General features: G+C 35.2%; 1 protein-coding gene across 33 annotated transcripts in view; it reads left to right on the top strand.

Moving 5' to 3' along the window:
- The window catches only part of SNX14 (sorting nexin 14), a 102,297-nt gene that overhangs the window by 65,996 nt on the left and 22,913 nt on the right, over positions 1–13,388 (top strand). For 21 of the 33 annotated variants that reach the window (XM_054556831.2, XM_024247874.3, XM_054556830.2 and 18 more), the window contains 6 exon segments: positions 439–465; positions 2,404–2,536; positions 5,518–5,719; positions 9,027–9,110; positions 10,919–11,019; positions 13,066–13,177. In XM_054556831.2, the coding sequence (XP_054412806.1) occupies positions 439–465; positions 2,404–2,536; positions 5,518–5,719; positions 9,027–9,110; positions 10,919–11,019; positions 13,066–13,177 (659 nt within the window). 33 annotated transcript variants of the gene reach the window in all.

Here is a 13,388-nt window from a genome sequence, read left to right as displayed (position 1 = left end):
CGGGTTTTTGGTGGCTCAGTCTCTGCATACTTTCCACTGCATGAAAGAAGTGGTATGCCTAAGGACAAAGAAAAGACAGAATTATTTCTGGATATTTAATTTCTAAGAACCTTTTTTATATTATGTAGAAAAAAGTCAGTTATTTCCTGATATATTTAATTTTTTTCCATGTCACCCAAGAGAAAACATATTTAATTTTTAAGAACCGTTTTTAGTAATGTAGACTTCATCCAAACACAAAAGACAGCTATGTGCGTTTATCTTACCTTTATCACCTTATTCATGAGGATTTCTTCCCTTTGCAAAAATGAATGTTATACACCTGTGTAACTTCTGAAGCTTTTAAATTTTGTTTTGTGTTCTAAAATGAAGTTTATATAATATCTGGGCTTTCTTTCTTTCCTCTCCTTATATAATTTCACATACCTGTTATTGCAGAGGTAGCCTAAGTTTGGATGATTTTCGGTAAGTCTTGAGCATGTGATTCTTTTCAGTATTAAATGTTTTTAGAAAGTACATTGTGAACAACCTAATACAAATAAAAAGGAAAAAAATGGAACACTGTGGTATTAACTACCATTATATCCTAGTTATTTAGGATAATCTTTTGAAATGAATACCTACTTTTATTCTAGATATCTCCTTTTTGAAATAGCATGATATGTCATCATAAAATAAAAATGTCCTGATGCTTTAAAGATATTTTCATTATTTAATTTGTCAGTATCTTGTATTTTAAGGCTGTTGACTCATTTTTGTTCTTGTTGATTTTGCTAAATTAATTTTAGAATTATGTTTAAAGAATTTTTTTTTTAAATAAGTATGATGTTTCTGTATTTCTGGGCATAATCACAAGTGAGAGTTTTTAAATTTCATATTTCAACAACCCCCATTGTTTTGTAGTATCCATGTTGTAGAGACTAGAATAAACTATCTAGAGTCTAGAGATTTTAAAAATATTTTGTTAACATTTTTATGTCTTGGGAAATTTTTTTTAAAAATCAAGGACAATTATGTCTACAATTCTGGATTAAAAATAAAACCTAATTGTATGTTTGTTTAGATAAAATAATCTAGTTTAAGTACCCCTTTTACTGCTTACTACTTATTATTAGTGTTTTTCCAGAAGTTTGATTTACTTCTTGGATGTGTGTTAGGACACATTACTACATATTGGTGTATTTGAAACTTGATTAATTTTCTTTCTGTAATTGTATTATTTCAGTAGATAACTTAATTTTCCTCATAGGAGTAATAGCTATACACTTGAGCATTCAAAACAAACTTTCTCAGATTTTAAAGTAGTCATTTTTATTTGGATATCTGTTGTAAGAGCAGTATTACATAGTGAATGTGACTTTATTTTATTTTGTATATATTTTCTTTATGGAGCCTCACTCTGTCGCCCAGGCTGGAGTGCAGTGGCGCGATCTTGGCTCACTGCAACCTCTGCCTTGCGGGTCCAAGTGATTCTTCTGCGTCAGCCTTCCTAGTAGCTAGGATTACAGGTGCCTGCCACCTCGCCTGGCTAATTTTTGTATTTTTAGTACAGACGCAGTTTTGCCATGTTGGCCAGGCTGGTCTCGAACTCCTGACCTCAGGTGATCTGCCTGCCTTGGCCTCCCAAAGTGCTGGGATTACAAGTGTGAGCCACTGTGCCTGGCCTTGAGCATGACTTTTCAATTGGATAAAAGTTACGGTTTTAATTGCTGAAACATTGGGTAGTAGGCTAACGGACATTTTTGCTACTTTTAGCTTATTTGTTTTGTTGCTTTTCAGCTATTTCTGCTTTCAGAAATTCAACTTACAAAAATGGCAAAACCAACATTTAATATTTATGGCAGAGCAGACTGCTTCCTCGGGCTACATTTGCTTTTATCCCTATGCTCATTGCTAACCATTCCCTTTGGCACTGTTCTTTTTCTTAAAGTTCCATCTGAAAATGAAGTACTGAGAAAGTAATAGTTTAATGTTTTTTTTCTGTTGCATAATTTTAGTCCAGTTACTCTAAAGGGATGTTTTTGGTTTTGAACAGATCTTAAGCATTTTTTTTATCTATTTCAAAATATTGCAATAAGAACTATATTCCACTAGGGGGCTCTCATCTTTTAACAATTCTAATCCTGTTAATATTTTGAAGTTAATACTAGGTAAATTTTGAGTGTTTATAAATAAATATTGTCCCATTTTTTCATCCACCAAATTTAAACTTTAAATACTGTGTCATTTTTGACTTCTGAGATGTTGATATTTAATCCGTGTATGAAAACTCCAAAAGTTGTTAGCTATACCTTTAGTTTATCATTTTCAAAACTGTTTTTCTTTTTTTAATAATGGTTTTCAATAAACTAGACTGTTGTGATAATTTGCTATGTACTTGATACATTTTTGTTTAATATTCAGGAACACACAGAAAAGGGGAGAATCATTTGGAATCAGCAGAATAGGTAGCAAAATTAAAGGAGTATTCAAAAGTACCACAATGGAGGGAGCTATGTTGCCTAATTATGGTGTAGCTGAAGGTGAAGATGATTTTGTAAGTAAAATGTATCAATTTGATTTATTTATAACTTCAGACTTACTATAACATAAAAATTAGATATACTTATTATTTTCCTTTTTTTGGAGAATCTGTATTCTGTTTAATACTTTACCTTTATCTTCTTACTTCAGACTTCCTTTGTATTTCTCATTCTTTCATTAGTTGTGATAGTTTCATGACGTGAATCTAATTTTTAAAATTCCTGAGAACTGTGTTATTGCTTATTAAGGCAGAATGGTTTCTGTTAAGCTGAGATACTTCTAATAGTTTACTGTCTTTTGGTTAAGCTTCAAATTCTGATGTTACCTTTTTCCCACCATGTGCTCCAGGTATACAGAGTTGCTAATAGATGCTCTAACTCCTTGCTTACTTAAACTACGGTCTGTTGACAAGCAGCATTGGCATTACCTGGGAGCTTGTATAAATACAGACTCTCAGACACTATCCTAGACTTACTGAATCAATTTGCATTTTAACAAGATTTCCAGTTGACTTATATAAACATTTTACTTACCATCCTATTTTATTTCTCTGTATCTTTGTCCTGCTTGAAATGCCCTTCATTTGTGTATTGACCTAGAAAATTCATATGCATCCTTCAAAATGCAACTGTTCCCCATAAACCTTTACCCAAATCCCCAAGTTGAACTGAACATTTCCTCCTTTTGTGTCACTATTATATCGTATGTTAAAGCTTATACCGTAATGTATTTCAAGTTATATGTTATGATTGTCTTTCCTATCACATAGCCCCATAAAGGCAAGTATTGTCTCATTTGTACTTTTTATTTTTATTGAATAGAGATCTTAGATTCTCATTTTGCCTTTTAATGACCCTGGGCACTGGGGATGAAAAGATGATTAAGACGTAGACCTTGGCTTTAAGAAATTCACTAACTTGGGTATAAAAAGTGTGGTTAGTACTGATTGGATTGATGGTGACCAAGAAGGAGGAAAGGTGGGGAGACAGAAGTAAACCCTTTTCTTTACCCCTTCCTTTTGACCTTTGTCCCATTGCCTTGATGTAAGGGTCACTGATTCTTCATAATAATTTAAATGGAATAAAATCTTATTTAAACCTTTTTTTATTCAAATAAAGCAGTTTTTTTATGCCTTTATTTTTTCCCTGTAAGTGTGGGTAGTATTTTTTTTTTTTTTTTTTTTTTTTTTTTGAGACGGAGTCTTGCTCTGTCACCCAGGCTGGAGTGCAATGGCACGATCTCAGCTGACTGCAACCTCCGCCTCCCGGGCTCCTGCCTCAGCCTCCTGAGTAGCTGGAATTACAGGCGCCCGCCACCACGCCCAGCTAATTTTTGTATTTTTTTTGGTAAGGATGGGGTTTCACCATGTTGGCCAGGCTGGTCTTGAACTCCTGACCTCATGATCCACCCACCTGTAGTCCCAAAGTGTTGAGACTACAGGCGTGAACCACTGCACCCAGCCTTGGTGTGGGTAGTATTTTTATGCTGGGTGTGGTGGCTCATATTTGTAATCTCAGTACTTTGGGAAGCTGAGGCAGGAGGATTGCTTGAGCCAAGGAGTTCAAGACCAGCCTGGGCAACATGGTGAGACCCTGTCTTTACAAAAATTAAAAAATTAGCTGGGTGTGATGGTGTGCAACTGTAGTCGTAGCTACTTTGGAGAATCACTTGAGTTCAGGAGGTCAAGGCTGCAGTGAGCCATATTTGTGTCACTGTACTCCAGCCTGGGTAACAGAATAAAAGCCCGTCTCAAAAAAAAAAAAAAAAAAAAGTGTGGATAGAAGAAAGTAGATCAGAGAAAGTCTTTTTCAAAATAATGTTTTTTTTCTAATTTTAAGCATATTCTCAGTTTTTTAATAATATAGAACAGTGGAAAAAATTTAAATGCCATGTACGTGCATAATCTACCACCCAGTAACCACTTCTATTAATAGTTTGGTGATTTTCTTTAAAAAAAAAAACCTTTCCCTTTTCACCCATGTAGACTACATTTTATATATAGTTTTGCTATCTTTTCTCTATTCGATATTATAACAAAAGTATTTAACTGTGTTATTATGAACTTTTAAAACATAATCTTTTGTGGAAGAAGATGTATTTTTTATTTTTTGCCTTCCCAATTGCTTGATACACAAGCTGTACTTTAGCTTCAGGAATAGGAGGCTATCTTTAAAAAGCTGAGAGAGTTTGCTTTGTTTTGTAGTGACCCAAGGAAGAAGGAAATTCTTGATTGGGATTAAAGATAGTAGTAACAGAAAGTTGGAGAAGCAGGCAAACTGATGTTTAATACTATCAAGGGAAAACTCAGGGACAGTGAGGTGCTAACGCAGACTAAGATGATGCCATTTAGGATTTAGAAGACACTGTGCTAGTTCTAAGCTGTGGGACCTTAGGGAATCCTCTTTGTCTTGTTTAGGAAGTTGAGGGAAAAGAGAAGTTTCCAGTTTCACTGCCGGGTGATCCTAAATTGGTTTGTGATCCTAAGATGGACATTTAGGATGTCTCATTTGAGACTTAGGAGACATTATCTCAAACTCCTGACCTCAGGTGATCCACCCATCTTGGCCTCCCAAAGTGCTGGGATTACAGGTGAAAGCCAACACGCCCAGCCTGACACTATCTTTCAGAACCCTTGTTGTGATCATTTGGCAGCAGTGCCTACTTGCTCTGTGTTTCCCAGGCTAGTCTCAAACTCCTGGGCCCAAGCAATCCTCCCACCTCAGCCTCTGAAAGTGTTGAGATTATAGGTGCTGTCCCCAGCCTATTATATTTTCATATACAGATGATGTAAGAAAACTTGGAGTTGATGCTAGTAACTTGTTAGTTTTTAACTTTTTACCTTTACTTTTTCAGTAGAAAATTTAATATCACCTAGCTTTCAGGGTCTTAAAAATTATCAGTTGATATGGGCATATTACTTTATACTTGTATCTCATATGCTATAGTTCTAAAGGTATTGGGAATATTAAATTCATCCTGGTAATTTTTTTCCAGATTGAAGAAGGTATTGTTGTAATGGAAGATGATTCTCCAGTGGAGGCTGTGAGCACACCTAATACTCCCCGAAACCTTGCTGCATGGAAAATTAGCATTCCATATGTAGACTTTTTTGAGGATCCCTCCTCTGAAAGGAAGGAGAAAAAAGAAAGAATTCCTGTGTTTTGTATTGATGTTGAAAGAAATGATAGAAGAGCAGGTAGGAAGCTTTCTGAGCACCTTTCTTAAAAGATGCCCATGAATGAGTCTGTTGTTATCAGGTATGATAAACATTTTGCCACTTCTAACTAACAAATATGGCTGCATATCCAAAAGAGAAGTGTCCAGAACAGAAAATTGAAAGAAAGCTTAGGATGTCCTACGTTATCTTCATAGCAGTAACTAATTAACTAATTCAATCAACACTTATCAAGTGATGCCTGCTAGACACCTGACAATCCATGAGGCATTCAATGTAATGTTCTTTTAATGGTTTTGTTGCCATCATTAGCCATTGTACTTAATTATCGTTAATCCATATAGCACTATATCAGGTATTCTAGTTTAATTAAGACAGCATTTTCTCTCACTCATTTTATGGGCTAATTAGAATTGATGAAAATATGGCCAGGCATGGTGGCTCACGCCTGTAATCGCAGTACTTTGGGAGGCCAAGGCAGGTGGATTACCTGAGGTCAGGAGTTTGAGACCCACCTGGCCCACATCGCGAAACCCTATATCTACTAAAAATACAAAAATTAGCCATGCGTGGTGGTGCGTGCCTGTAGTCCAGGCTACTCTGGAGGCTGAGGCATGAAGATCGCTTCAACCTGGGAGGCGGAGGTTGCAGTGAGTCGAGATTGTGTGACTGCACTCCAGCCTGGGAGAAAGAGTGAAACCCTGTCTCCAAAAAAAAAAAAACTGATGAAAATATGGTTAAAACTTTACAAGTCTTCTTCATGTTTTGCCATATTTTTTCTTTCGGTTATTTCAGGTATAGACTGTAATAGAGACCAGGGTTAACAGCATCTGTAGCAGGATAAACAGTCACCACTTTAAAGTCCTACTTGTAACTTGATAAAAAGAAATCGAATTAAAAAATAAAATAGTCACCACTTTGCACTTTTTCCAAGAAGTGGGGCAGTGAGTGTAACGAAAAGCACCACATTTTGAGAATGATGAGCAGAAAATAAAGTTGAGCTCAGGAAGAGGGAGTTTTGAGGAAAGAAGGAAAAAAAGTGGCAGTGTTGGAAAGTGGTTTTGAGAGGGATAACTAAGTAGTAGTGTGAAGATCAGTGCTAATTATTCTTACTTATTTTTCAAAAAGTATTAGGTTTTCTGATTTTCCTCAGAAGTTGATACTGTTTCAAGAACATGAGACATAGGAATTGGGAGGGAAGAATGCCCAGAGTAGCTAGTTATAATTTTTCCTATCATAACTAAATATCAGGCAGCATCTTATTCTGTCCAGGTCTTAGATCATACTGCCTGATTTTGCTGGAGTTGCTGTTCAGTCTTAGTAGTTGCTGTTCTTTCAGCATTCTGACAGGTGGACAGCTAAACCATTGTCAATAATAGAGTCAGATTTCCATTTCAAACTTAGTTTTGTTTGGAATATACTTTTGTTTTTGCTTTAGGACAACTATTTTTAATTTTTATGCTTTATCTTAAAAGGTTAATCATTTAACATAAATTATAATAATTCATGGCTCAGTAATTCAAAAATAAAAACCAAAAAATCTTAAAATTTTTATTTTATTTTTTAATTTAATTTTTTTTTTCTTTTTGAGAGAGGGTCTTGCTTTGTTGCCCAAGCTGTTGTGCAGTGGCATGACTGTGGCTCACTACAGCCTCAACTTCCCGGGTTCAAGCGATCCTCCCACCTCAGCCTCCTGAGTAGCTGAGACTATAGGTGCATGTCACCACGCCCAGCTAATTTTAAAATTTTTTTGTAGAGAAAGAGTCTCACTATGTTGCTGAGGCTGGTCTCAAACTCCTGGGCTCAAAGCATTCTTCCTGCTTTGGCCTCCCAGAGTACTGGGATTACAGGTGTGAGCCACTGTGCTGGGCCAAAAGCTTGTATTTTAAAGATAATTTTTGTCAACAGTGCTGCAGACTTCTACTGTCAATGTAATGTGCTCTTAGAAACCATGATCTATGAGGGAGAAAAAAGTATATCATTTAGTATATTGATTTTATAGGGTAACAAAATAACAATTTCAGCATTAAAAACCTAGCCTAAATATACTATGGATCTTTTAAGACCAGTGTTGAAGAAGAAAACTACGATTTGCTTTATATGTTGTGATCAGGTTGGTGTTTTCTAAATAGAAGTGTTGTTTTGGATGATTGTGGTATTGGTTCGCTTGATCTACTGCATTCTCAAATCTATGGTAGACTGATGTTAGATGTTAACAATAACAGTTAACATTTATGAGGTATTTACTCTGTGCTATGCACTGTACAGAAGTGCTTTATGTGGATTATTTTATGTGATAGACACAATTATTGTTATTCTACATCTAAGCACTGTAAGGTACAGTGGTGGTATTTGTTCAAGTCCACATGGTAAATGGGGGCAGGGTTAACTGGGATTAGAATAGGCAGTCTGATTCCAGACTTACTCTTTAAACCATTACTGTGTGCTGCCCAATTTAGTAGCCACTAGCTGCATGTGGTAATTAAAATCAAATTAAATTGTATTAAAATTTCAGTTCTTTAGTTGCATTAGCTGCCTCTCAAGTACTCAGCGGCAACAGGTGGCTAGTAGCTACTATATTAATGCAGATCCATGGAGCATCTTTGTAACTGCAGAAAGTTCTATTGGATAGTACTGCTCTATACTATATTAAATTAGGACAATATGGTAAATATTTGAGAAACCCCAAATCAATAAAAAAACTCTTATGAAATACATCATTTTGGTGATATTTTTAAAATAATCATAATTGCATGATATTTTAAAGTTTCTGTCAGCTCTGATTCTGTTATAGAAAAAGTATATTTGAGATAACTTCATAAATAGATGAAATTTATCAGTCACTTCTAGGTAACTAAAATATGGGATAAAATGTGTTAATAATGTTATGCCAAAAATAACAAATTACGACTGTGGAATAATGTCCAGCTTTCTATTGTTTTTTTTTTTTTTTTTTTTGAGACAGAGTCTCGCTCTGTTGCCCAGGCTGGAGTGCAATGGCGCAATCTCGGCTCACTGCAACCTCTGCCTCTTGGGTTCAAGGGATTCTCCTGCCTCAGCCTCCTGAGTAGCTGGGACTACAGACACCCGCCACCACACCTGGCTATTTTTTGTATTTTTAGTAGAAGCGGGGTTTCACCATGTTGGCAAGACTGGCCTCGAACTCCTGACCTCAAATGATCCACCCACCTTGGCGTCCCAAAGTGCTGGGATTATAGGCATGAGCCACCGTGTCTAGCCAGCTCTGTATTCTTAATGTTTTAAATATGGTGTTCTTTTAGGGTTTTGAAATTATTTGTTACTCAGTGTGTGTGTACTCAATTTACAGTTGGACACGAGCCTGAACATTGGTCTGTCTATAGAAGATATCTTGAATTCTATGTACTTGAATCAAAACTAACAGAATTTCATGGTATGTTATTCTTTTTGGATAAAACATTACATTTCAGCATTAGCATTCTTTAAAACTATGACACCAGATTAATTTTTTTATTTTAAGTAATTGAAATACAAGAAATACAACATTGATGCTTGTGTACACTTTTATTGATAACGGAAATGTACTGTTTATCTTCTTATTTTTATTTGTATATTTAAAGTTTTTGCAATGTACATTTATGCTTTTTTTAATAAAATCAAAATTTAAAAATAGCTATTTTAAAACTATATTTTAGAAAGGGTTCTCTATTTACTCTTTTTTGTTCTTCCTGTCTCATCAATGTATTTATTTTGGTTAATATCAGGGATATAGTTATAAAGAATTTCCAGCTTTTTTTTTTTTGTATTTAGCTTGGTGAATTTTATTTGTGTGTTCTAAATCTTTTTATTTTAGAAAAGCTCTATAGAGTGTCCCCTGATCCAAATTCAGGTTGGTTTTTATTGAGAAGGGTAAGGAACGTTCCTTTCCCTGCTGTAAGAGCAAAGCCTGTGATAAGGATGATTATTATAGGACGATAAAGAATACAAGGTCCCACTCCATATTTTTGCCTAGATTTTGAGTTTGTACTTGTGTTCAAATGGTTTTATCTTTCTCTTTACCAATCTGGTGCAGTACCATCCTCATTCTTTCTCTGAAAACTACTTTTTTTGTTTAAGGCTGAGAGAAGACAATTTATCTCCATACTTTTCTTTTTTGATGCTAAAATTTCTAAAGCCAGCCCTATCTGAGAAAGCACATTCATGCTTCCTTCCTTCCTTCCTTTCCTTGTTTCCTTCCCTTGTTTCCTTCCTTCATTTCCTTGTTTCCTTCCTTCCTTTCTTCCTTTGTTTCCTTGTTTCCTTCCTTCCTTCGTTTCCTTGTTTCCTTCCTTCCTTCATTTCCTTGTTTCCCTCTTGTTGCTCAGGCTGGAGTGCAGTGGCACGATCTTGGCTCACCACAACCTCTGCCTCCTGGGTTCAAGTGATTCTCCTGCCTCAGACTCCCGAGTAGCTGGGATTACAGGCATGTGCCACCACACCCAGCTAATTTTGTATTTTTAGTAGAGATAGGGGTTTCACCATGTTGGTGGCCTTTTTTTTTTTTTTTTTTTTTTTTTTGAGATGAGTCTCGCTCTGTCACCCAGACTGGAGTGCAGCAGTACGCTCTCAACTCACAGCAACCTCCGCCTCCCAGGTTCCAGCGATTCTCCTGCCTCAGCCTCCTAAGTAGCTGGGATTACAGGCATTTACCACCACGCCTGGCTAATTTTTTTGTATTTTTAGTAGAGATGGGATTTTATCACGTTGGTCTTGAACTTCTGACCTCAAGTGATCTGCTCGCTGTGGCCTCAAAGTGCTGGGATTACAGGTGTGAACCACTGCACCCAGCCTACATTGTGATTTTAAGCCATTTATATAGCATTGACAAAATGCTATCTTTTTTCCCTGTGAGAAATTAGTTATTTCTTTAGTAAGGTTTTGTCTAATAGAATCTTACCAATTTCAAAAAAATCTCATAATAATTTTTTGAAGCTGTTTTACTAGGATAGAAAGCTAAAAAATCTATGTCTAACAGTGATTGTTACAAGAGTAGTATTTTGTTTATGAGTAGACTCAAGTTCTTTGGTCTGGACTTCTGACTTGAAGCTCTCTGGTTTTGTGAAGATTTTCAAAGAGTAATGTCACATCTATACAAGGCAGTATTGCTAATCTGAATGTGCCATAGTAAATTTTAAAACCTAATTTAAGGTTTTAAAAATAGTAGCAGAACACAGTAATAACTATAATATATACTAATTTCAGGTACATTTCCTGATGCCCAGCTTCCTTCTAAGAGGATCATTGGTCCCAAAAATTATGAATTCTTAAAGTCAAAGAGGGAAGAGTTCCAAGAATATCTACAGGTATAGCATCAACTGTATTAATTCCAAATGTTGCTAATCATAGCATTCTCTAATTTGTCTCTTTTTCTCTTGTACATATGTTGTTTGGTTTATAAATACCTGTCCATGTGGATTTTAATTTAAAAAACATTTTTCCTTGTGAATTTTAGAATGAATTTTTGTCAAAAGTATATTACTTACCCCCCTCTCCAAATTGAATGAAATGCAAGATATTTTCTTAGGGGAAGAAAAATCTTTACTTAGTTTTAGGCTAGTTAAAACTTTGTATAGGACATTAAAAAAAGGAACTTGGTGTAAAAGATTAGATGCATTTGAAGAATACTGGGTAGTATTCTTAGAATATTTGTTACTGTTTGTTCTATTTTCTGTTTGATTTTTGTGTTTAGCTTTTTCTGAACTTTGGAGTCTTCTCTCCTGTGTTATTCCTCAGTCCCTTTTCTTTTGGGTTCATAGATATTTTTCCAATTTCCTGGGATCACCTCTACTATTTGCTACGTGGAGTTGAATTCCATTTTTCTCAGTGTGTGCATGTTACATTATGTTAAAATGTATGGGCACATTATTTAAATACATGGTACAGTCATCATAAAAGTTACTTGAGACATCAGGCTCTCCAAGATTAATAAACATCTTTCTTTATCAAGTGCTTACAAGGGAGAATACTTTCAATTTGTTAAAAAAATACTTTATTTGGGCATGGAATTTTATATTTTAAAAAAATTTTTGATTCAGTTAAATTTGGATGCTTCCTAGCCAAAAAGAAAAACTTTTAAATTAAAAATACTCAGCAGTGTAAAGGATTATTTACACTTTATTTCCTATCTCTGAACTGTTGAATGCTTTCAACTCCAAGTTGAAAAATATGTATATATATATAGGTATCTTCTATATAAATTTTTGGTGATGTGAAAATTGAAATATGAAATAATAATTAACTACTGCAAGGATGTTTGGATAAAACACAAAGCTATGTTTTTGTTGATACTATTAACTCATTATTTGAACCAGCTAATTATTTCTACAAACTAGAGTACTTCACTCTGGAAGAAATATTTTCTCGTAATATGGATTTAAATTAGAGATAGCCGTACTGGTTTTTTTAATGTAGGTTACTGCTTATAAAGTTTTGTAACTGTTTCATAGTTAGGAAACTATTAGATAAGACTGGGTTAATTTTGGCTTTTAAAAGTCTTTTTTTTTTTTTGGAGATAGAGTTTTGCTCTTGTCATCCAGGCTGGAGCGCAATGGCGCGATCTCGGCTCACTGCAACTTCCACCTCCGGAGTTCAACCGATTCTCCAGCCTCGGCCTCCCAAGTAGCTGGGATTACAGGCACCCACCACCACTCCTGGCTAATTTTTGTATTTTTAGTACAGACGGAGTTTTGCCATGTTGGCTAGGCTGGTCTCGAACTCCTGACCTCAGGTGATCCACCTGTGTCAGCTTCCCAAAGTGCTGGGATTACAGGCATGAGCCACTGCGCCAAGCCCATGTTATCTTATTAGAAAATAGTGTTGCAGGAAGAACAGACAACAGATTTTTCAAGTTATTTCACATTTGCACATCTAGTTTTCTGCAAAACCCTTTATGCCGACTTTTAAAAATTTATCAGGACAGCTGTATCATGCTATCATTTTTTTCTATGGTTGAGAAACTGGGAAATAATAGTAGCTAATGTTTAGTTTTACTTCCCGTGTGTCAGATACTGTGCTAAATGCTTTATATAACAATACTATAAAGTAGGTAGTGTCATTATTCTCATTTTATAAGTTAGGAAACTGACTCTTGGGCAATTTAGGAACTTTTCTAGTGTCACTAAGCTAGCATGTGGAAGAGCCAGAATTCGAACCCATTCATATCTGACTATAAAGGCCAAGGTCTTACCTACTATCCTGTATTCTTCCCTCTAAAAATGCAGTTGCTTTGTTATTATTTTAAATATAAAGTAGCTTTTGGGGATTTAAAATTTAAAAAAATTAAAATACAGTTTTGATTACTCCTCTAGATTTCTAAACTGTGTTTTCCCTTTTTTTTTTGTTCATTCAAGAAACTTCTGCAGCATCCAGAACTGAGTAATAGTCAACTTCTGGCAGACTTTCTTTCCCCTAATGGTGGGGAAACACAATTTCTTGATAAGATACTACCAGATGTAAATCTTGGTAAGTCAATTTAAAGAATCATTATAAGATAATAAGCTGAAAAGAATTAGCATTTTCAGATTAATTTAGAAAAATATATAGTATAGCCTATGGTAAACTCCAAGGGCCCTTATTTCTGCATTTAGAGATAAATTGTCAGATGCTGACCTTAATCTGTCCATTTTGAGTTCTGATTATTTAAGCAGTCACTTCTAGCCATTTGTCATCACAG

The sequence above is a fragment of the Pongo abelii genome, chromosome 5 (assembly GCF_028885655.2).
Source record: "Pongo abelii isolate AG06213 chromosome 5, NHGRI_mPonAbe1-v2.0_pri, whole genome shotgun sequence".
Taxonomy (NCBI): Eukaryota; Metazoa; Chordata; class Mammalia; order Primates; family Hominidae; genus Pongo; species Pongo abelii.
Note: the sequence above shows the minus strand (reverse complement) of the source record. Positions and strands in the feature narration are given on the sequence as shown.